This window comes from Saimiri boliviensis, chromosome 2, assembly GCF_048565385.1.
Source record: "Saimiri boliviensis isolate mSaiBol1 chromosome 2, mSaiBol1.pri, whole genome shotgun sequence".
NCBI classification, from domain to species: domain Eukaryota; kingdom Metazoa; phylum Chordata; class Mammalia; order Primates; family Cebidae; genus Saimiri; species Saimiri boliviensis.
In genome coordinates this window covers 112,561,908-112,586,070 of record NC_133450.1, presented here as the reverse complement: position 1 = coordinate 112,586,070, position 24,163 = coordinate 112,561,908, and the positions used below count along the sequence as shown (strand labels likewise).

The 24,163-nt window shown below is 48.0% G+C and overlaps 1 protein-coding gene across 1 annotated transcript in view; it reads left to right on the top strand.

Annotated features, from left to right (window-relative positions):
• Positions 1 to 13,144, top strand: part of RTF1 (RTF1 homolog, Paf1/RNA polymerase II complex component) — a 75,125-nt gene extending 61,981 nt beyond the window's left edge. Inside the window, exons 7-18 of the mRNA XM_003935693.4 lie at positions 681 to 816; positions 1,880 to 2,057; positions 4,148 to 4,230; positions 5,348 to 5,435; positions 5,536 to 5,643; positions 6,583 to 6,660; positions 7,283 to 7,404; positions 7,580 to 7,637; positions 8,661 to 8,738; positions 9,228 to 9,323; positions 10,345 to 10,456; positions 10,714 to 13,144. Of these exons, the coding sequence (XP_003935742.2) occupies positions 681 to 816; positions 1,880 to 2,057; positions 4,148 to 4,230; positions 5,348 to 5,435; positions 5,536 to 5,643; positions 6,583 to 6,660; positions 7,283 to 7,404; positions 7,580 to 7,637; positions 8,661 to 8,738; positions 9,228 to 9,323; positions 10,345 to 10,456; positions 10,714 to 10,820 (1,244 nt within the window). The 3' untranslated portion in view covers positions 10,821 to 13,144. The remainder of the gene's footprint in view (positions 1 to 680; positions 817 to 1,879; positions 2,058 to 4,147; positions 4,231 to 5,347; positions 5,436 to 5,535; positions 5,644 to 6,582; positions 6,661 to 7,282; positions 7,405 to 7,579; positions 7,638 to 8,660; positions 8,739 to 9,227; positions 9,324 to 10,344; positions 10,457 to 10,713) is intronic.
• Positions 13,145 to 24,163: the final 11,019 nt, after the last annotated feature.

The following is a 24,163-nucleotide window of genomic DNA, read 5'->3' as shown; positions in this document are numbered from 1 at the left end:
CAGCTGGAGTGCAGTGGCACAGTCTTGGTTCACTGAACTGCCTTCTGGGTTCAAGCAATTCTTGTGCCTTAGCCTGCCAAGTAGCTGAGATTACAGTTGACTGCCACTACACCTGGCCGGCTAGTTTTTGTATTTTAGTAGAGAAAGGTTTCACCATGTTGGCCAGGCTGGTCTCGAACTCCTGACCTCAAGTGATCTGCCTGCCTCCCAAAGTGCTGGGGTTATAGGCGTGAGCCACTGTACCCGCCCCACGTTCCTTTTTTATAGTTGCATAGCAGTCCATTGGTAGATGTACCAGTGGTGATTCAGCCACTCTCGTATTTGAAGTTTTCCTCAGAAGCCTCTGAAGTCATCATGAGTCTTTCCCCCTCTTTCCTCCCCAGAGTCAAGTGTCTTGAGTGCCATAAAAAAGAACTCTCAATAGTGTTGTTGACCCTTTCTGCCCACTTAGTATCAATCTTCCAGCCCCTTTTTTCATCTATTACGGCCTGGTATTTGCACCTGAATAATTTTAACTCTGTGGTTTAACTCATTTCTGTATATACCCCAAGTTAGCACCGTCCAGTTTAGAGAGGACAGAGCTGTGTATTTGAGTCCTCTTCCATTTCCAGCTCTTTTTGAAGAATGAATTCATTTTCTTGTTGAGAAAACCTAGGTAAACATCTCTCCTTTCTTTCTAGCTGAGCTCCTTGCCAAAAAACAGCCATTAAAAACCAGTGAGGTCTACTCTGATGATGAAGAGGAGGAAGAGGATGACAAATCCAGTGAAAAGTCAGACCGCTCATCTCGAACATCATCATCTGATGAAGAAGAGGAGTAAGCTCTTGTACATTTTGGTCTGGTAGGCAGGATAGGTGGGTTTTTGAGGAGGAGCTTGGTGTAGTTTCAGAATCTCCCTGTGTGGGCCACTAACTTTGACTTGGTTACCTTTGGTTTGCTGAACTGAGTTCCCCAGCACATCAGCCCACTCATTTATTTGGCTGCTAGCCTGTAGGCTTGGACATTTCACTTGGGCCTGGAATTTCAGATTGGCCTGGAGCTTTCATTTTTTTTTTTTATTTTTTCAAGATGGCATTTTGGTCTTGTTGCCAAGGCTGGAGTGCAATGGCACGAACTTGGCTCACCGCAACCTCTGCCTCCCGGGTTCAAGCAATTCTCCTGCCTCAGCCTCCTGAGTAGCTCAGATTACAGGCATATGCCACCATACCTGGCTAATTTTGTATTTTTAGTAGAGACTGAGTTTTACCATGTTGGTCAAGCAGGTGTCGAATTCCCAACCTCAGGTGGTCTGCCTGCCTTGGCCTCCCAAAGTGCTGGGATTACAGGTGTTAGCCACCGCACTTGGCCCATTTTCATACTCTGATGGGTTGTCTAAGATGGCAGCCTTATTTGAAGCAACTCACACTTCTGGTCAGGAACAGGATTCCTTTTTTTTTCTTTTTTTTTTTTGAGATGGAGTTTCGCTCTTGTTACCCAGGCTGGAGTGCAATGGCGCGATCTCGGCTCACCGCAACCTCCTGGGTTCAGGCAATTCTCCTGCCTGAGCCTCCTGAGTAGCTGGGATTACAGGCACACGCCACCATACCCAGCTAATTTTTTTTGTATTTTAGTAGAGACGGGGTTTCACCATGTTGACCAGGATGGTCTCGATCTCTTGACCTCGTGATCCACCGGCCTCAGCCTCCCAAAGTGCTGGGATTACAGGCTTGAGCCACCGCACCCGGCCAGGAACAGGATTCTATTACAAGTCTTTCCTGGTGTTTCATTTGTTTCTCCTCCTAGGCTAGTCACATGTATTTTGGTTAAGCTTTGAGAAGTTGGTATGATTTTTCTGTTTTTATGATGAACATTTTTTCCAGTACCCCTTTGTTCCTCATAGGAAAGAAGAGATCCCTCCAAAATCCCAACCAGTTTCCTTACCTGAAGAATTGAATCGGGTTCGATTATCACGGCATAAGCTAGAACGTTGGTGTCACATGCCCTTTTTTGCCAAAACCGTCACAGGATGTTTTGTACGGATTGGCATTGGAAACCACAACAGCAAACCAGTTTATCGGGTTGGTATTTCTTCCCTTGGACAATTTTCTATGCTTTAAATACAATTAGTCTCAACTGAGGGCAGGAGCTACTGAAAAAATCTATCACTCTTCTGTCAGCATTTGATGGAAAGTAGACTCCAAGTGGGGTGCTCATAGAGCACCTGACAATCTGAGGTGCCAAGGAATCATTCATGACTTGTCACCACTAAGAGGACTTGGAGCTCAAGGGGCTGGTGGATTTGGATTTAGAATAATTTTCTCTATCCCCTCTTCAGTATAAAAGGGAGAAGGGAGTGTTCTTTGGGAGTTACATAATCTGAAGATTTGATCATTTGAAAAATCAGTGAAAAGTTTTCGTGTTGCATACCAAGTGACTTCTATGCCAGGGAATTGTATTGAGGTTAAAAAAAACTCTCCAGCTTGGCCGGGCGCGGTGGCTCAAGCCTGTAGTCCCAGCACTTTGGGAGGCCGAGGCGGGTGGATCACAAGGTCAAGAGATCAAGACCATCCTGGTCAACATGGTGAAACCCCGTCTCTACTAAAAATACAAAAAAATTAGCTGGGCATGGTGGCACGTGCCTGTAATCCCAGCTACTCAGGAGGCTGAGGCAGGAGAATTGCCTGAACCCAGGAGGCGGAGGTTGCGGTGAGCCGAGATCGGGCCATTGCACTCCAGCCTGGGTAACAAGAGCGAAACTCTGTCTCAAAAATAAATAAATAAATAAAACTCTCCAGCTTAATACAGGTTATTATGTAGGTTCCAGCACTGCTTCTGTGATGTGGTTGGACTGGGCACATTCGCTCACGCCTGTAATCCCAACACTTTTGGATTTATTTATTTTATTTTATTTTTTTTTGGAGACGCAGTCTCACCCTGTTGCCCAGACTGGAGTATAGTGGCATGATCTCAGCTCACTACAGCCTCCACCCTCTGCGTTCAAGTGATTCTCATGCCTTAGCCTCCGAGTAGCTGGGACTGCAGGCACGTACCACCATGCCTGCCTAATTTTTGTATTTTTTGTAGAGATGGGGCTTCACCATGTTAGCTAGGCTGGTCTTGAACTCCAGACCTCAAGTCATCTGCTTCAGCCTCCCAAAGTGCTGGGATTGTAGGTGTGAGCCACCATGCCTGACTACTTAGGGATTTTTTAAAAATTGTTTGTAGAAACAGTCTATCTATGTTGCTCAAGCTGGTCTCAAACTCCGGGCCTCAAGTGATGCTCTGGCCTCAGCCTCCTAAAGTGCTGGGTGTTTTTTTTGAGACAGGGTCTTACCCATGTTGCCCAGGCTGATCTTGAACTCCTGTACTCAAGCAGTCCTCCTGCCTCAGCCTTCCAAGGTGCTGGGGTTGCAGGCGTGAGCCACTGTGCCCAGCCTGTTTGAGATAGGGTCTTGATCTGTTGCCCAGGCAGGCTAGCATGCAGCTGTGTGATCATAGCTCACTGCAACCTTGAACCCCTGTACTCAAACGATACTCCTACTCCAGCCTCTTGAGTAACTAGGACTATAGGTACACACGACTATGCCCAGCTGATTTTTTTTTTTTTTTTTTTTTTGGTAGAAAGTGGGTCTCTCTGTGTTGCCCAGGTTGGTGTCAAATTCCTGTCCTCAAGTAATCCGCCTACCTCAGTCTCCCAAAGTGCTGAGATTACAGGCATGAGCCACGGCGCCTAGCCTGGTTTGTTTTTGTTTTGTTTTATTCTGAGTTGTCTGGTTTTCACATGTGTTATCTCCTTGTTTCAGGACCTGTGGCCATACAAGCTTGGCAACAGACACTGACCTATATGGTCTTCACATTTGGTTGATAAAAATCAACTGGTGAAATCCCACATATATCCCTCGTAAATTAGAGTTAGTTGGAGGAAAAGCTTCCAATGGGCCCCCAGGCTCCTCTTCTGCTGGCACTTGCTCCTCCTGGGCACAAAGCTCCCTGTGCTTGGCCATCTGGATTCTAAACCTGAGAAAGGTGCCCAGAACCCCTGGCAGCTATGGGCTCTACTCAGCACTCAATCAGCTTTCCATAGCACTCAATCAGAAGCAAAGGAAGAGTGCTATGGAAAGCTCTGGAAGAGTCTGGTTTTGACTGGTGTCTCTGTCCTCTCACTTAGGTTGCTGAGATTACAGGTGTTGTGGAAACCGCCAAAGTTTACCAGCTAGGTGGCACCAGAACAAACAAAGGGCTGCAACTACGGTAAGAGGCACTTCCGGGGCAGCTTTTGCTTCCACCTCGTACAGGCACTGGCTTTGGGGGCTGCTGTTCTCCCTGTATGATATTTCTTGTTACTGTGAATGCTATTTATGCAATCCCTTCAAGGTACTTGGAGGGAGACTTGTATTCCATCATTGTCTGTAGGGAAGGTAGGATATTCTCTCCTTTATGGGGAACCAGATGTATGAAGTGGTAGGACACAGAGAAGGGAAATGTCGGGTTGTGAGAGACCCTCCCAGAGCCTGGCTGGCATTCCTTGGCAAGCATGGCCAAGAGCCTTGCTTCTGGTTCTAGCTCTATGTCATAACTAACCTCATCTGTGACAAGAAAGATCATTTTTAGGACAGGCGCGGTGACCCACGCTTGTAATCACAGCACTTTGGGATTACTGCCTGCCAAGGCGGGCAGATCACAAGGTCAGGAGTTTGAGACAAGCCTGGCCAATAAGGTGAAACCCCGTCTCTACTAAAAGTACAAAAATTAGCCGGGCGTGGTGGCACATGCCTGTAATCCCAGCTCATTGGGGGCTGAGACAGAAGAATCACTTAAACCTGGGAAGCAGAGTTTGCAGTGAGCTGAGATAGTGCTGCTGCACTCCAACCTGGGCAACAGAGCGAGACTCCATCTCAAAAAAAAGGAAAGATCATTTTTATGGACTACATTTCCTGTTCAGTAAAATGAAAGTGTTATTCATTCAGCAAATATTTACTGACGTATAGTGTGCACCAGGCACTGTTCTAGGCGCGATCATAGTGCACTGTAGCTTCGAACTCCTTGGCTCAGCTGATCCTCCCATCTCAGTTTCCTGAGGAGCTGCCACTACAAGCTCTGTTGTGTATTGTTGATGCTAACTGTAATAGATTTTACTGTAAATTTACTTTTGAAATGCTGACTAAACCCATTTGGTTTCCAGTACTAGCTTTGGGATTCCCAATCTTGGCTGCCCATTAAAACAACCTGGGATGATTTTATAGGGTATCTAGGATTGAGAACCACTGCAATAGGTGGATACAGGTAGTATACAATCTGGTAAGGTTGCTTTGCTTGTACTACAGTAAACATGCACATTTCTTGGCAATCCTTTCTCTCTTTTATGTAGGCATGGCAATGACCAACGCGTGTTCCGTTTAGAGTTTGTCTCAAACCAAGAATTCACCGAAAGTGAATTTATGAAGTGGAAAGAAGCGGTATGTGACTAGAGGTTACCTAGCAGTTGTTCATGCACATTGAGAAAAATATCTTTCTAAAATCCTTTACTAATAACCTTGTATCATATTTTTGATCCAGATGTTCTCTGCTGGCATGCAGTTGCCCACTCTAGATGAAATCAATAAAAAGGAATTATCTATTAAAGAAGCTCTTAATTATAAATTTAATGATCAGGACATTGAAGAGGTAAGAAACCTGATAACCCAGAACCTGGAGGTTCATCAAGAACCAGTGTTGAGGGCCAGGCACGGTGGCTCACGCCTGTAATCCCAGCACTTTGGGAGGCTGAGGCAGGTGGATCACGAGGTCAAGAGATCGAGACCATCCTGGTCAACATGGTGAAACCCCCTCTCTACTAAAAATACAAAAAATTAGCTGGGCATGGCGGCGCATGCCTGTAATCCCAGCTACTCAGGAGGCTGAGGCAGGAGAATTGCCTGAACCCAGGAGGCGGAAGTTGCAGTGAGCCAAGATCGCGCCATTGCACTCTAGCCTGGATAACAAGAGCGAAACTCCATCTCAAAAAAAAAAAAAAAGAACCAGTGTTGAGAGAAGAACGTGATCCTCTTATTTCCCTGTATCTTGACATTTTTAGCTATGCATAAAAATGAGGGAATACTAATATTACTACCTTATTTATAGTTTATCGAGCATTTTTTCTATCCATTCTCATGTCCAGATGAGGCTAACATAGACTAAAGTGTATTCAGAGTTCAGATGAGACAGAAAATGAGGCTACTTACACTAACGTGTATTTAGAGTTCAGGGATCTGTATTCTGCTAGACTTGATCCTTCAAGAGTTTTCCTTCTCCAAAACGTCTTGGTAAAATTATTTGATCTCTGTTCTCTTGGACAGTGGCTAGCCTTACACTGCCAGGCCCTTGGGTTGCTGCTGTTTATTGGTGCATGTTCCTTCAGACTGTCCCAGAAGAATCTCCGTGACCTGGGAAGCAGCATAGTATCCCTTGGAATGAACTCGCTGTCTTTCTCTCTGGGGCATGACACTGCTATAGGAAGAGCAGCCCCCTTGTAACTAGCTATTTGCATCCAAAATGGGCTCACTTAGCCTGTCTACAAAAATAGCTTAGGAATACCTCACTGCTGGTATCTCCTCTCTGGTACAGATTGTAAAAGAGAAAGAAAGGTTCAGAAAAGCTCCACCCAATTACGCTATGAAGAAGACTCAGCTACTGAAGGAAAAGGTAAGGATTTGTACTCGAGCCTCTTTCCTCATCCTGTAAGGAGATGTGGAAATCAAACTTGTTCATCCTCTGCCAAGTTAGTGGTTGCAGGATCGGGAGAAAATTCTGGGCTCGATTATAAGCAACACAGTGTGTTCTTGGCACCTGGGCAGCGTTCCTTGGCCATTTTCCATTCTCTAAATTCAAACTGATCTGTGTGCCAGTCTTCTGACTTTATAGTCACTTTAGTTTTCTTCGTAATACGATAGACCCTGGGGTAGTATTCAACACTGGTCTGAACAGGCAGATGACACTGTCAGGGCCACCTGTGGCAGATGATTTTCCATTCTTCACACCGGGTTGGGGTGGGCCTTGTTATGGTGGTTCAGTCACCCTATGAGGCCTGGGGTTCTACTGCCACCAGGGACCCACAGCCAGGTAGCAATATGGGAAGGTGTTCCCCACTGTACTGTGCACTACTATAATATAAATTATATCTTGTGTTTATAAAGTACTTCTGCAATATTCTTCCACATCTACTGTCCTGAGCTCACCACATGAGATAACTTGCCTGTGCTAGAAGTAAGGGGAGACTTGATACAGAGCCAGTTGTAGCCAAGAACTCACACATCTCTCTGTGTAGGCCATGGCTGAGGACCTGGGGGATCAGGACAAGGCCAAACAAATCCAAGATCAGCTGAATGAGCTGGAGGAACGGGCAGAGGCCCTGGACCGCCAGCGGACCAAGAACATATCTGCAATCAGGTGTGTTATGGAGCCTGTTTTTGGCCCATAGACCTTGGCCAAAATTACCAGGCAAGCCTGTGGCCTGTACACTCTGTGCTACACTGACTCCACAGATATCTGGGTTCAGGGCTCAGTGACTCCCTCCCTCCCTCCTTTCATAGTCACTGACTCATCCCTCTTACTCACCTCATAGTTACATCAACCAGCGGAACCGGGAGTGGAACATTGTAGAGTCTGAGAAGGCCCTTGTGGTAAGAAAACTTTATCTGAATCACTAAAACAAAGTTAATTAATAAAATATGACATCTTTTCTATATCTTGCCCAAGTTTACTTTTTAATTATTGAAATAACATATGCACTTAACATATGCATACTCTCTCTGTATATCCACATACATCGATAAAATATATTAATTCATAATGAAAAGCAGCAGTCTTCTGTCCTGTCCTACCTCTTCTCACCCTTACTATCTACTCCACAGGTATTGGTTTCTTCTTAGTTTCTGTTTCTTGGTTGTTGCCCTCATATCTATTCGTATTCTCGAAGGGAAAGGAGTAATATGCTGGGTGCGGTGGCTCACACTTGTAATCCCAGCACTTTGGGAGGCCAAGGCGGGTGGATTACCTGAAGTCAGGAGTTTGAGACCAGCCTGACCAACATGATAAAACCCTGTCTCTACTAAAAATACAAAAATTAGCCAGGCATGGTGGTGCACACCTGTAATCCCAGCTACTTGGGAGACTGAGGCACAAGATTCACTTGAACCTGGGAGGCAGAGGGTGCAGTGAGCCAAGATTGTGCCACTGCACTTTAGCCTGGGCAACAGAGGAGAATCCATCTAAAAAATAAAAATTAGCAGGTTTGGTGGCTCACGCCTGTAATCCCAGCACTTTAGGAGGCAAGCTGGGTGGATCACCTGAGGTCAGGAGTTTGAGACCAGCCTGGATAACATGGTGAAACCCTGTCTCTATTAAAAACACAAAAATTAGTCGGGCATGGTAGCTTGTGCCTGTAGTCCCAGCTGCTGGAGAGGCTGAGGCAGGAGAATTGCTTGAACCTGAGAGGGTGAGGTTGCAGTGAGCTGAGATGGCGCCGCTGCACTTCAGCTTGGGCGACAGAGCGAGACTCCATCTGGAAAAAAAAAAAAAAGGAAATGGATAATAGACATTTTTTTTTCCCAGTCCCTTGCAAAGACTTACTTGCCTGTGAGCTTATGGTGAATGAGAGGAGGAGGGTGGAGGTACAGTTCTGTGGTACATGCTCTCTGTTTCAGGCTGAAAGTCACAACATGAAAAACCAGCAGATGGATCCATTTACTCGGCGGCAGTGCAAGCCTACCATCGTTTCTAATGTGAGTGCCGAAAGAGGACGTTTTAGTCAGGACCTAGATTCTAGGACGTAAAATGAATTCCATTAGGAAATTAATAAAGAAGTTAAAAATAATGTTTTCTTAGCTGGGATTTGCTTGTCTGAAGCTCTGGGGTCTGGACACTTCCTTTTTTATCTGGCTGTAGGGCATATAGGTAGTGAAAACATGGCATGGATTTATAGAAACCTAGTGACTGACCCCCCATATCAGGGTGGGTTTATGGTGCTCCAGACCTTAGTAATGTGTCCCTTAGCTAGGGCCTGGCCTGGCTGGGCTGGGCTGGGCTTTCAGGCTTTTAATTGCCTTTTTTTTTTTTTTTTTTTTTTTTTTGCTGCTTTGAGGAAAACCCCAGTAGCTGCTGATGGGTCTGCTGTGGTGCTTGTGATGTTAGTTTGGTAGGTGGGAAAGAATCTGGCAGTAGGACTCTGTGAGTGTCAAACGATCTCTAAAATAACTTACTTTCTTTTTCAGTCCAGAGACCCAGCTGTTCAAGCTGCCATCTTGGCCCAGCTGAATGCAAAATACGGTTCTGGAGTGTTACCAGATGCTCCAAAGGAAATGAGCAAGGCAAGTGTGGTACCACCCTGTTGTCTGCTGAGCAAGGCTGCTGGCTCAGACACCGAACAAGCACCTTGTCTAATTTGGGCTTGATTTTGCCACCTTGAGGAACAGGGAATGCCTCTTGGAGTCTCTTCTCCATCCCAGTTATTTACAAATATAATCAATAGGCAACCTTAATACTAAACCTAACACCACTATTTACCTAGGGCCTTGAGTGTGTTCTTTGGCACCTGGCTTTTAGCCATCAACATCCCCTTTTCTCCTATGTAAAAAGAGGGTACTACTATATATCCTGCTAACTTCACAGGAGGAGAGAGAACATAAGGATCAGACATTGTAAAAGTGAAAGCTTGTTGAAAATGGCACATTTAAAAGCAGTTTTCTGGCTGGGCGCAGTGGCTCATGCCTGTAATCCCAGCACTTTGGGAGGCCAAGGTGAGCGAATCACCTGAGGTTAGGAGCTCAAGACCAGCTTAGCCAACATGGTGAAACCCCGTCTCCACTAAAAATACAAAAAAAATTAGCTGAGTATGGTGGCAGGCTCCTGTAATCCCATCTACTCGGGAGGCTGAGGCAGAGGAATTGGTTGAACCTGGGAGGCAGAGGTTGCAGTGAGCTAAGATCACCCCATTGCACTCCATCCTGGGTGACAAGAGCAAGATGCCATCTCAAAAAAAAAAAAAAAAGGCAATTTTCTGTCCAAGTTAAGCCTTTTCCTGTTGGAGTCTAACTGGTCTCAGGACTTTTGAATTACTAAGTCAGGAAGTGACCTGCTGTAAGCCCACCTTTTCTACCCTTATACCACAGACACGAGCCTGCCCTCTTTTCTGTGCTTTTAGCCTTCAGGAGAGAAAGCTCTTTGTTCTTGTTCTCTCCTGTCCTCCCTCTGAGAGAAGGAATCAGAAGGGGGCCTTAGTAGGAAAATCTAATGAACTCAAATAAGAGCTTTCTACCATTAGTGGCTGCTGCTGCTTGAAATCCACTTGTATTTATGCTGTTATCATTAGTTTTCCTCTTCACATTCCAGGGTCAGGGCAAAGATAAAGATTTGAATTCTAAGTCAGCCAGCGACCTCTCAGAAGATCTGTTCAAAGTACATGATTTTGATGTGAAGATTGATTTACAAGTTCCCAGCTCAGGTATGTGAGGGTGGGGGCCAGTGATGAGGGCTAAGGACCAGCTGGATCCATGGTTCTCTGGGGTAACAAGGAAGCCCACTTTTAAGGGAAGAAATGGGGATGTTGGCTCATCGACATCCACAGGCCAGGCCAATACAGGCTGCAGGTATGGTGAAAAGGAATAGGGCCACAGTCAGGAGGCTGCCTACCATAGTGAAGCACGTGACTAAGAGGACTTTGTGGGATCTCAGCTGCCAACTTGCTCTTCTTTGCCACAGAGTCAAAGGCTTTGGCCATCACCTCCAAGGCTCCACCAGCCAAGGATGGGGCTCCAAGGAGATCTCTGAACTTGGAAGACTACAAAAAACGACGAGGGCTTATTTGAGCACACCCAGCTTGCTGCTTCTGACCCTGCATGCCCCATGGCAGTGTCCCACCTTTCCTCCTTTCCTTTGATTTAGCCTTTTTGGGCTGGAGCAGCTGTTGAACTGGGAAGAGACTCTAAACTGCCAGTCATCTGTAATATAAACCATTTGCTGTATAGACCTCCCTTGTCTGCGCACCATCTCCCACCAGCCTCCCCTCCCCCCAGGGCCTCACGCAGTGTGGGCCTGGGCTCTCTTGGGCTTTATTCTTGTCTTTAGATTTGTGTTTGCGTTTTGTTGTTTTTTTTTTTTAAACTGCGCAGTTCATTAGCCACTCTGCACGCATTCAGTATTACCGAGGAGCTGGGAATCTTGCTGGAGCCCCTGGGGCGATAGCAGCAGCACAGGGTGGTCTCCTTTACAGACTGCCTTGGCCCACCCATTGAACATTCGGCACTTGACCTTGTTGTGGAGGGAGTGGGGATTGGGCTCCTGCAGTCCTCCTGCCTTCCTTTATCTTTATCTTCTGCCCTTCTTTTTGGAAGAAGGGTTTTCAAAACCAGTTTAGTTTCCAAAAAGTGTACATTTGTTGGGTGGGGGGGGTCTAATTTGAGAGAGCGAGAGTGTGTATGTGTGTGTGTGTAAGTGTGTGGATTTTTTTATCATTTTTTAAAAATGCAGTACTCTTTGTATCAGTCTGTCATGGGTCTATAGCTGTTTCAGATTTTTTTCAGCTGTACTTGAGCATCTGAAACTGCAAGAAAGAAACTCATTAAATGTGATTCTTCTTACTAAACGGGCCTGACTGCTGTAGCTGTGTGACTTCCCCATCCCCACCTGCTCTTCCCCATCTCTTCCTGCCTTTGGAGAAAACTCCCCAGTTTAGCCCCCTGACCTGCAGGCTGTGTCCTGGCACGTGGGGGAGGGAAGTCCATGGCCACATACCAGGGAGGGCAGAGAATGTCTTGCTCATCCCGTGGGTGCAGACCACAGCTTCTTGGCCGAACATAGAACTTCTTTTTCTCACTCAGTATACCAGCCACTTCCTAGTGATTCTGTTTTGCTGTTTTGGCAAAAATTACATTTTGTTTTGTTTTAAAGAGAATAACTCACCACGAATGTGGAGTGCAAACACAAAAAGATTTAGGTTGCGCTGGGCGTGGTGGCTCACACCTGTAATCCCAGCACTTTGGGAGGCCGAGGAGGGCGGATCACCTGAGGTCAAGAGTTCGAGACCAGCCTGGCTAACATGGTGAAACCCCGTCTCTACTAAAAATACAAAACTTAGCCGGGCATGGTGGTGCCTGCCTGTAATCCCAGCTACTCGGAGGGCTGAGACAGGAGAATCTCTTGAACCCGGAAGGTGGAGGTTGTGGTGAGCCGAGATTGCCACTGCACTCCAGGCTGGGCAACAAAGTGAGACTCTTATCTCAGAAAAAAGAATTAGGTTGCAAATGTTTCAAGCATGTGCAGTTTTGTGTGTGTGTATACATATATATGGTCAGCATATATATTGTTGTGCAGCTAGGGCGAAGCCAGCAGAGGTGTGTATGTCTTTATGAAATGTTTGAAAAGAGATAAGCTGACTGCTTGATAATCATTCTCAGGTGTAAAGCTCCAAGTGTAAATAAAAGTGGCATTTAACAAATCTTTTCAGAACAAAGTACAGCTGACTATATATACCAAGAACTAAGCTAAAGGAACAGCTGAGAGCTCCTGATCTCCACAGGAGAGGAATCCAAAAGCTCTGCTTTGTACTTCTTCACCCTGCTTTTGTACAAGGAAGGGGGATGATGGGAAATCATGGACTTGTAAGTTGTATTTAAACATAAAAATGAACTTGGTAACTCTTCTGGGTTTAGTAGAGCCTCAGTGTTGCTTTAACTTAGTTTACATTTTTTTATTTTTTAAAAAACAGCAATGGATGGTTTTAAAGGAGTATTGTGACTGTAAAATTGCTAAATATGACTGTAACACAGCTATGCGGTAGCTGTGACACAGTTTGGTTGGGCAAAGGAGTGGTGATGGACTCATTAAATCATATATACTTGAATAGTCCATTGACCGAAACTCTTTATAGACTATTGTGTAAATGTGGAATCATAGACTGTTAACATTGCCTGGACTCCAGCAGAGTCCTGGAGCTGCTGGGACCTCTCCTATCATGATGAACTTGGACTTTTTTTTTTTGATTTCTGGTTTTAAAAGACATAAAATTATAGAATCCAGATAATTTGCTGGAGTCATTCTGATCCACCATGTAGATCTGTATTTAGTATCATTTGGATTTGGAGAAGTGTTGATTACATTATGGCTGTGTAATAAAATTTTTATTAAAACTGCATCACACTGTAGCCACTTTGCCACTACCTCCCTTCACGCAGCTGCTACAACCACCGCAAGATACCAAAGCACACAGCAGGGAGAAAAGCCAACCAAAGAAGACCAGAAGGTAACTTTTACACCCGAGTAGCCTCCGTAGCAATTGAGATCAAGACTCAGGACTTGTCTCCAGTCTCAGCTGAGGCAGGGCCTCTGAACCAAGATCTTGGCCAGGCGTGAAGACATTGGCTTTGTCCCACCAACTAGGATTTTTTGGTGGCTCATACTATTTCTTGTGCTAGGGAATTGCCTCAGTGGGCCCCTCCTCCCTCCACAGTATGGTTTCAGTGTTGAAGGGTGCAGCACCCAAGGTGGTTTTATGCATTTTTTTAGTTCCTTCCAAGAAGCAAAAAGGCCAGTGTCCATATGCCTAGTTCATAATGCATATAGGTCTGTTTGCCTGTCTTGTTTCTGGCAGGTGTAGGGAAAGTCTGCTGCCTGCCACTTGCCACTTCCCTTCAAAAAGAATTGTTTTTGCTGGCCAAGGATCTAATGTATGGCAAAAAGAAAAAAAAAAAAAAAAGAATTGTTTTTGCTTTTGTGAAGTCCTGACTTGTCACTCAAACTATACCAATATTGTAAATAAACTTTATGCCATTTTAACAAAGGGATCAGAATTAGTCTAAGGATTGCATCCCGAGTGGCAACTCTTAAAGCCATGTTTTGAAAGTCCAGGAGAACCTCTCGTTCTTTTTCCTTCTCTGTGCCCATAAAAGTGAAAGTTACCATTGTCAACTCTTTAGCAGCCTGGTTTCCCCAAGCCTCTCTGGTAGGGTTGCCTAGACTCAGGGAAATCTCCAGTTGTCCTGGTTTACTTCCGGTCTTGGTAAGAGACCAACAAGCTTTAACAGAGCTAAGTAGACCCCTGATGTATTGCCTAACCCTAGTGAGAATCTGGGCCTTTCAACAACCTTCCCCCCCCCCCCCTTTTTTGAGACAGTGTCTCTGCTGTCCAGGCTGGAGTACAGTGGTGTAGTCACAGCTCACTGCAGCCTCAACCTCCCAGGCTCAAGTGATCCGCCCATTTCAGCATCCCAAGTAGCTGGGACTATAGACATGTACCATCTCACCTGCCTAAAATGTTCTGTTGAGACAGAGTCTTGCTGCTGGTCTTGAATTCCTGGCCTTAAGTGATCCTCCCACCTCAGCCTCCCAAAATGCTGGGATTGCAGGCATGAGCCACTGTCCAGCTCCTTTCACCTTAAAATTGGCCTAGGCATAGTTCCTTTGCTTTCCTATCTTCTGGCCATTATGAGTATGAAGGGGGTGCCCAGGGACTGAGTGTGGCTGTGGAGGAAACACTGATCTTCCTTCATGCCCCCATGCTGGGGAGGTCTATAGTCTTTCCCATCCCTGGTGTTTGAGGCTGTGTCTCTAACCTCTCTGAACACATTTTTAGATAGGAAGCAAGAAGATCCTGGATCTTCTACGCCCTTTAAGAAGGCAAGAGAAGACAATCACAGTGGTAAGAGCCATGTCCGAGACTGCTTCTAGTGGTGGAAAGGTTGCTTACCCTGCAAATGCATCCAATGAGGTTTTCATCTACTCCATAGCACTCCCATTATCTGCCGGACGTGGTGGCTCAAGCCTGTAATCCCAGCACTTTGGGAGGCCGAGGCGGGCAGATCACAAGGTCAAGAGATCCAGACCATCCTGGCCAACATGGTGAAACCCCGTCTCTACTAAAAATACAAAAAATTAGCTGGGCATGGTGGTGCGCACCTGTAGTCCCAGCTACTCAGGAGGCTGTGGCAGGAGAATTGCTTGAACCCTGGAGGCGGAGACTGCAGTGAGCCAAGATCATGCCACCGCACTCCAGCCTGGCACCTGGCGACAGAGCAGAAACTGTCTCCAAAAACAAAAGACACTCCCATTATCTAACTGATGGGAGCAGTGGGGCCTAGAGAACAGGGGTTCTGGGCAGATGACAACAGCTTATCTTCCAGGATTTGGGTGCTGTGGGGCAGCCACTTGCTACCTATCTGAGAAGGCAGAAAGCTGACCACCTGGGGTGCATCCAGAAGGAAGAAGGGTGCTACGTTGGTCAACTTCCTCTCCCTGGCCGTGTTTTCCCGGGAGGGAGACTGTTCCTTGAGTAACTATAGGTGGCTGTGATCCAGCAGCCCTAGAAGCCAACAACCCCCAGCTCAGATTTTTTTCATGATTTCCCTGACCCAAGTGGCGACTACTGAGCTCCCTTGGCAAGGAGGGTATTAAGGAACTGAAAGGAATGGCAGCGCTAAGACAAGGCCAAAAGGCAGCCTGCCTTCTCTAAGGTTCCACAGGCCAGCCCCAGGGGACAGGGAGATGGGACTTGTAGGCACTGGAGCATAGATAGGCATGTCTAGGGCTTCCAGACTGTTCTCGGGATCAAAGGGAGAGCCAAGAGTCAAAAGGCACCCAGGCTCAGGAAAGGGGGCCCCTTCTGCCACTTACAGATCCCTGCTCTGCCACTTAACTACTATCTAGCGCGGAGCTACTTAACGCCTTTGAGCCACAAGTTTTCTACCTTTGAAAAAAAAAAAAGCCTGTCAGGATCATGTTGAATATTAAGTGTTCCTGTCCTCAGTAGGGGTTTGGTAAATGCTGTTCTTAATGAGAGTGAAGCTGCTGGACCCAGGAGGAGAGGAAGCACCCCCGGAGTGGGCTGGTGAAGGGCAGAAGCACTGGGCAGTGGGCAGGACCTAGAGACTCCAGGCAGCCCCACTTTGGGCAGGGTTGGGGAAAAAGAGACCCTGCCTCCAGATCGAGGTTCTCACAGGTAGGATCTGGGCTGGCCTGGGGAATCCTCCAGGGAATGCGGGCTGCCTCTGACCAGGCCCTTGTCACTACCCCAAGGCCAATGCTCACCTTCTTTACTGACCAGGCTTTTGAAGGCGTTGAAGGCTGCCAACTTGACACCTTCCAGCTGGCCCCAACTGAGGCCTGACCTACCCACCAACCTCAAGAGTAGTGAAAACTCAAAATAGTACCAAACCAGAAGGTAAGTGTAAAGAAGCCCAACAAAGCTCTGACCCTTCCCATGATGATTACCTCCACATTTCTTCAAAAGATAGATACTTTTGGGCCCTGCATGGTGTCTTCCACCTATAACCCAGCAGTTTGGGAGGCCAACGAGGGAGGATCGCCTGGGGGTAGGAATTCAGTACCAACCTGGTCGACATAGGCTCCATTTCTATTTAAAAGAAAAAAAAATCGAATACTTTTTCTCATTTAGCCATGGATGGGCCTGCTTGGCTAAACACATGCGATGCAGCACACCCCTTCACCTGGCAAGCCCGAAAGGCACAGGTTGACCGTGGATTTTGCTTGGCAAGCCCTTCGGTGCTCTCCGCGCGGCATCTCCACCGCACCCCCTGCACTGGCCTGGGCGCCACCCGTGTCCACGGCGCCAGCCCCCGAATCCCTGGCCCCGCAAACCGCTGGTGCCGTTAGCGCCCAGTTCACGCGGCAAGGGAGGAGGCGCGGGGCCGCTGCATTCCACCGCGCTCTGCTCCCCTTCCCCACTTTTTCCCCACTCCTGGCTGGCAGCCTCAGAGGAGCCGGGGTCCCAGTGGCCCAGGGCACAGATAACCCGGACGCGAGGGTTGGGAGCTTGCACACGGCCCACACGGAGGCGCATTGGCATTGGGGTGCCGGACCCCGCGCCACCGCATGCTCTGTGGACTAGGTACCCACGCATGCCCGAGGTCTGGAGGTCACGCCTGCAACCGCAGAGCTCACAGATGGAACTAGGAGCTGCACCTCCCAACCGCCGCCGCCCCCTCCCCCACGTCACCGTGACTACACGATGCAGGGAAGTTCCCTGGTGGCGGTGGCGGCATCAGGGAGAGAGGCCAAAAAAGTCCCAGGCGTTCCTACAGTGGGTGCCTCCGCAAGCAAGCCGAGTCCCTGACTTCAGACCCTTCCTGTCCCCTCCGCTCCCCCTCGCACTGGGTGAGGTTCTGCGGGTTCTGAGTTCTGGAGAGGAAGGAGGATCACAGGAAGGCAGGGTCCTGAGAGGGATCGGAAACCTTGCTTCTGAAGTGGCAGAAGCATGTTCTTACTGCGCGCACACAGGCGTGGTAACACATTTCGTTCGTTTTAGACAAGGCTGACAGATTGTGGAAGGTCAGTGAACACTGCTAGATCCTGAGCCCTGCTGACTTAACCTTGCACCCATCCATAGATATTCCCACAAAGTCTAGTCTAGTCCATCCATTTATGAGGTCAGAGATTGCCTGGAAGGAGGGGAAACCTAGAGGTGAGGAAAAGCGGGTGGGGCTGGGAGCTGAGGGCTCACCCGTCAGGTGAAGACCCATTCACGCCTTTTTCTAGGCGAAACAAGACCCTCGCCTCTCTCCCATCCTTCCATGTCCACTGGGCTCTGGGCAGCCCTCCAGCACCCTCTCTAGTAGGCCCTGACAGAGAAGGACATCGAACCCACCAGAGGTGAGGAATGTTCTGGATGCAGGAAACAGCTGAGAAAGCAAAACTCCCAGCGCCCTCATTGACAACCCCTTGGAAAGGGAGGGAAGGCAGCCACTGAGTGTCTCAGAGCCTGTTTTCTTCTTGGGCCGCTTCTGGTTTCCTTCCTCCATAAGACAATGAAAATGATAACGCTATCACTCCTGGGAAGTGGGGGGCGCATCACAGGATCCACGAATTCCTGTGTCCTTTGCACCTGGTACAATAGCAGCTGCTCTCTGGAAGTGTGTCTGCTCTGTGAATTCTTGAGTGAATCACAGGTATTGTCACAGAATATGGGAGTCTTAGGGTCATAAAGTCCCTTGGAAGGACACAAGTTCCACAGAGCATGTCTGGGAGTTAATGGAATAAGACCTTGCACCACCGGGTCCAGTGGAACATGACAGCCCCACCCTCTCCTACCTCCCCACCCCCACCACACACACCAGGCACACACCACACCACACACCATACACATACCACATACCACATGCACACCACACACCACACACTACACCACACACCACACACACACCACACACACCCACCACACATCACACCACAAACCACACACCCACCACACACCACACACATACCACACACCACACACCCACCACACACCACACCACAAACCACACACCCACCATATACCACACACATACCACACACCCACCACACACCACACACATACCACACACCACACACATACCACACACCACACCACACACCTACCACACACACCACAAACCACACACCACACACATACCACACACCAACCACACACCACAAACCCACCACACACCATACACCCACCACACACCATACCACACACCACACACATACCATACACATACACTACACACACCACACGCATACCACACACCACACACACCATACACCACACACATCACATACCACGCACCACACCACACACATACCACACACCACACATGCACCATACACCACACACATATCACACACCACACACACACCACATAATCACACACATACCACACACCACACCACACACACACCACACAACACACCACACACACACCACACACACTGCCAACACACCATACACACCACACTCACAACACACCCACGCCACTCACTACACCCACCACATACACCATACACACACTGCACACACCACATACCACACAGCACACACACCACATACAACACATTCACACACACCTATCATACACCACACCAAACACCCACCACAAACACCATACACACACCACATACAACACACAACACACACAACACATTCACACACAACACCCATCATACACCACACCAAACACCCACTACACACATACCACACGCATCACACACACCACACCCTTACACCACACACCCATGCCACATATACATGCCACACACACCACACACAACCACCCCACAGCACACACTCCATACACACGCCACACACACACCAGAGAGGCTCCTCTCCTGCTGGAGAAGGCTGAAAGTCTCTTCAAAGAACAGATGCCCCATTCAGGAGCACAGTTCAAAGGCTGTGCCTTCCCTTCTCTCCCCCAGGTGACCGGCTCTGCTTGTCATCTTAAGAAGCAGAAACCAGGCCGGGCGCGGTGGCTCAAGCCTGTAATCCCAGCACTTTGGGAGGCCGAGGCGGGTGTATCACGAGGTCAAGAGATCGAGACCATCCTGGTCAACATGGTGAAACCCCGTCTCTACTAAAAATACTAAAAATTAGCTGGGCATGGTGGCGGGTGCCTGTAATCCCAGCTACTCAGGAGGCTGAGGCAGGAGAATTGCCTGAGCCCAGGAGGCGGAGGTTGCGGTGAGCCGAGATCACGCCATTGCACTCCAGCCTGGGCAACAAGAGCAAAACTCCGTCTCAAACAAAAAAAAAAAAAAAAAAAAAAGAAGCAGAAACCAGCACTGTGCTTGGCATAGGGTGATGAGTGGTGATTTTACTCCTGCTCCTGGGGCCACTGGTGCTGCCCTGGGGATGAGGTAGAGGTGGGGCACAGTTGTGAGGCAGGTCAGGGTAAGGCTCCCAGAAACCCCGCAGCACACACATCCCATTTTCCAGGCCCTTTTCTTCCCCAGTTTTGTACCCCAGGGTGGTGGTTCTCCAAGAGACATGCAACCCTCAGGCATGATAAATGCTAAAAGACTTTTTTTTTTTTTTTTTTTTTTTTTTGAGATGGGGTCTTTCGATCTATTGCCCAGGCTGGAGGGCAGTAGCTCAATCTCAGCTGACTACAGCCTCAACCTCCCTAGGCTCAGGTGATCCTCCAACCTCTTCCTCCTGAATACCTGGGACCATAGGCATGTGCCACCATGCTTGGCTAATTTTCTTATTTTTTGTAGAGATGGTTTTCAACATGTTTCCCAGGCTGGCCTCAAATTTCTACATTCAAGTGATCCTTCTGCCTGGGCCACCCAAAGTGCTGGGATTACAGGTACCAACCACTGCACCCAGCCCTGAAGGTCTTTGACGGGGGTGAGGACTCAGGCACTTAAAGAAGCAGACTTCGCCGGGCGTGGTGGCTCAAGCCTGTAATCCCAGCACTTTGGGAGGCCGAGGCGGGTGGATCACGAGGTCAAGAGATCGAGGCCATCCTGGTCAACATGGTGAAACCCCATCTCTACTAAAAATACAAAAAATTAGCTGGGCATGGTGGTGCGTGCCTGTAATCCCAGCTACTCAGGAGGCTGAGGCAGGAGAATTGCCTGAACCCAGGAGGCAGAGGTTGTGGTGAGCCGAGATCGCGCCATTGCACTCCAGCCTGGGCATCAAGAGCGAAACTCCGTCTCAAAAAAAAAAAAAAAAAAAAAAAAAGAAGCAGACTTCAGCCTGGGTGCAGTGGCTCACACCAGTAATCGTAATCCCAACATTTAGGGAGGCCAAGGTGGGCAGATCACCTGAGGTCAGGAGTTTAAGACCAGCCTGGCCAATATGGTGAAATCCCATCTCTATTAAAAATACAAAAATTGGCTGGGCCCTGTGGCTCACGCCTGTAATCCTAGCACTTTGCGAGGCCGAGGTGGGCGGATCACCTGAGGTCAGGAGTTCAAGGCCAGCCTGGCCATCATGGTGAAACCCCATCTTAAAAAAAACAACAAAAAAAATTAGCTGGGTATGGTGGCAGGTGCCTGTAATCCCAGCTACTTCAAAGCTGACACAAGAAAACTACCTGAACCTAGAAGCTTAGGTTGCAGTGAGCTGAGATCGTACCATTGCACTCCAGCCTGGGTGACAGAGTGAGACTCCGCCACAAGAAAAAAAAAAAAAAAAAAAAAAAAAAAAAGACCTCTAGGGAACAGGAGGATCAATTAACTGAGATGCCACAAGAAGATAAGAAGATGGTTCTGGCTGGGCACAGTGGCTCACACCTATAAACTAGCAGTTTGGGAGGCCAAGGCAGGAGGATTGCTTGAGCCCAGGAATTCAAGACCAGTCTGGACAATGTAGTGAGACCCCTATCTCTACCAAAAATTTAAAAATTGGCTGAGCGCGGTGGCTCAACCCTGTAATCCCAGCACTTTGGGAGGCCGAGGTGGGTGGATCACGAGGTCAAGAGATCAAGCCCATCCTGGTCAACATGGTGAAACCCCGTCTCTACTAAAAATAAAAATTAGCTGGGCATGGTGGCACGTGCCTGTAATCCCAGCGACTCAGGAGGCTGAGGCAGGAGAATTGCCTGAACCCAGGAGGCGGAGGTTGCAGTGAGCCAAGATCGCGCCATTGCACTCCAGCCTGGGTAACAAGAGCAAAACTCTGTCTAAAAAAAAAAAAAAAAGGCCGGGCGCGGTGGCTCAAGCCTGTAATCCCAGTACTTTGGGAGGCCGAGGTGGGTGGATCACAAGGTCGAGAGATCGAGACCATCCTGGGCAACATGGTGAAACCCCATCTCTACTAAAAATACAAAAAATTAGCTGGGCATGGTGGCACGTGCCTGTAATTCCAGCTACTCAGGAGGCTGAGGCAGGAGAATTGCCTGAGCCCGGGAGGTGGAGGTTGCGGTGAGCCGAGATCGCGCCATTGCACCCCAGCCTGGGTAACAAGAGCGAAACTCCGTCTCAAAAAAAAAAAAAAAAATTGTCTGGGCATCACTGCACTCACATCTTGTGACGAATGCCTGTGTTGGCAGTCCCAGCTACTGAGAGGCTAAGGCAGGAGGATCACTTGGGCCCAGGAAGTTGAGACTGAAGTGAGTTGTGATCATGCCACTGCACTCCAGCCTGGGTGATTGTGTGACTAAATGAGACCCTGTCTCAAAAAAAATAAATAAATAAAGGAAAAAGAAAAATGTTCTCTGCTCAGACCCATGTAGCTGGCCTTGTGGTCAAGGCAGAGAGACTCTCATGGCCTATCTTAGAATAGCCACTTAATGACCATCAAAACCTTGACACACTGGCTGGGTTCAATGGCTCATGCCTGTAATCCCGGCAGTTTGGGAAGCTGAAGGAAGAAGATTGAGGCCAGGAGTTTAGGACTTAGGCAACAAAGAGAGACTCCATCTCTACAAAAAATTTAAATTAGTTTGAGCATGGTAGTGCGTGCCTGTGGTCCCACCTTCTCAGGAGGCTGGGGCAGGAGGATCCTTTTAGCCCAGGAGGTTGCATTGAGCCATGATCGCACACTCCAGTCTATGTGACAGAATGAGACTGTCTCAAAACAGTAACAACAACAACAAAGCACTCAAACCAAAAGACAACCTTAACACAGTCTCCTACAGCCCAGTTTCCCCCTTTCTTGTTGTTTATTTAATTTTTTAAAACTTTCTCCAGCAGTTAGGTGCAGTGGCTCACACCTGTAATCCCAGCACTTTGGGAGGCTGAAATGGGTGGATTCCCTGCAGTCAGGAGGTCGAGACCAGCCTGGCCAACATGGTGAAACCCTGTCTCTACTAAAAATACAAAAAATTAGCTGGGCGTGGTGGCACGCACCTATAATCCCTGCTATGTGGGAGGCTGAGGTAGGAGAATTGAGCCCCGGAGGCAGAGGTTGCAGTGAGCTGAGATTGCACCACTGCACTTCATCCTGGGTGACAGAGCAAGACTCCCTCTCAAAACAAACAAAACAAAACACTTTCTCTGACTTGCTGAATACTTAAGTGTTTTAATTTCCCCCACCCACTTTTTTTTTTTTTTTTTTTTTTTTTTTTTTTTTTTTTTTGGCAGTACATAAGAGGCCATCCACCTCCATACTGGTCAGTCTGATTTTCTCTACATCCCTTCTATTCAAGCATCAAAGACTGGGGAAACTGAGTCATAAGAGAACAGATGTTCTAGGGTTTCAACGTTTATTCCTGGCATGATTAAGAGGACAGAAGAGCCATGCTAAGTTGAGAACTCAGCTGGGCAAAGTGGCTCACGGCTGTAATCCCAGCACTTTGGGAAGCCTAGGTGGGCAGATCACCTGAGGTCAGGAGTTCAAGACCAGCCTGGCCAACATGGTTAAACCCCATCTCTACTAAAAACACAAAATACAAAAATTAGCCGGGCATGGTGGCAGGCACCTATAATCCCAGCTACTTTGGAGGCTGAGGCAGGAGAATTGCCTGAACCTGAGAGGCAGGGGTTGCAGTGAGCCTTGATCACACCATTGCACTCCAGCCTGGTCAACAAGAACACAGGAAGTCAGGGGACCTAGCCAGGACACATTGCCTTTTCCACCAACTAGCTGTATGGCCCTAACCTGCCTAGTGGAGCCACTTAATCTCTTTTTTATTTCTGTAATGTGAACAAGGAGAATAGATGGATGTAAGGCCCCTTACTGCTCTAAGAATCTATGGGATTGGCTTTCAGTTCAGCACCCATTTCCAGGTTTGCCCTCACTTTTCCAATGAGACACCTGGGCAGGTAGGGCAAAGAGCAATTCTCTGGCTGTGGTATAGTAGACCTAAGGCTTGGGCAAGTGCCTGATACAAGAAGAAAAAGAATTGTCCCTTTTTCTTGGCAGCTGGGACAGAGACCCAGTGCCCAGCCTGCTTATACCTCCAGCCCTGCCCATACATCACCTGGCACACAGGTACACAGAACATATTCTCTCACCTCATTGCCCTCCCTACCTTTCCAGTTCTGGCAGGTCCTTGCTGGCTCTCCCCACCTTGGGTTTGCTCCCAGCCCCCCTCTCTGAATGCAGCACCAGCCCACGTCCTGCCACAGGTTGGTGTAGCTGTGAAGGAGGCGGAGGAGTGAGTGTCTGACATACGAGTGATCCAGGGCCTTCAAGCTGTTGAGTACACCCCTCACACACACACTCAGATTCCTCCAGACTGTTCTCCTAGAGAAGGTGGCGATGTGATTTCCCAGGTTCTCCATGAAGGAATCAAGTGTTCACACTCCTCCATGTCCTTCTTTCTCTCACTCTTTCATTCCCTCTATTTCTCTTGCCTCCCTCATCCCCATTCTTTCTTACATTATTGTGCTTCCTTTCTCAGTTTTCCAGTATCTTCACCTTATTTATTTAGAGATAGGGCATTGCTTTGTCACCCAGACTGTAGTGCAGTGGAATGGTCATGGGTCTTTGCAGCCTAGACTTCCAGGC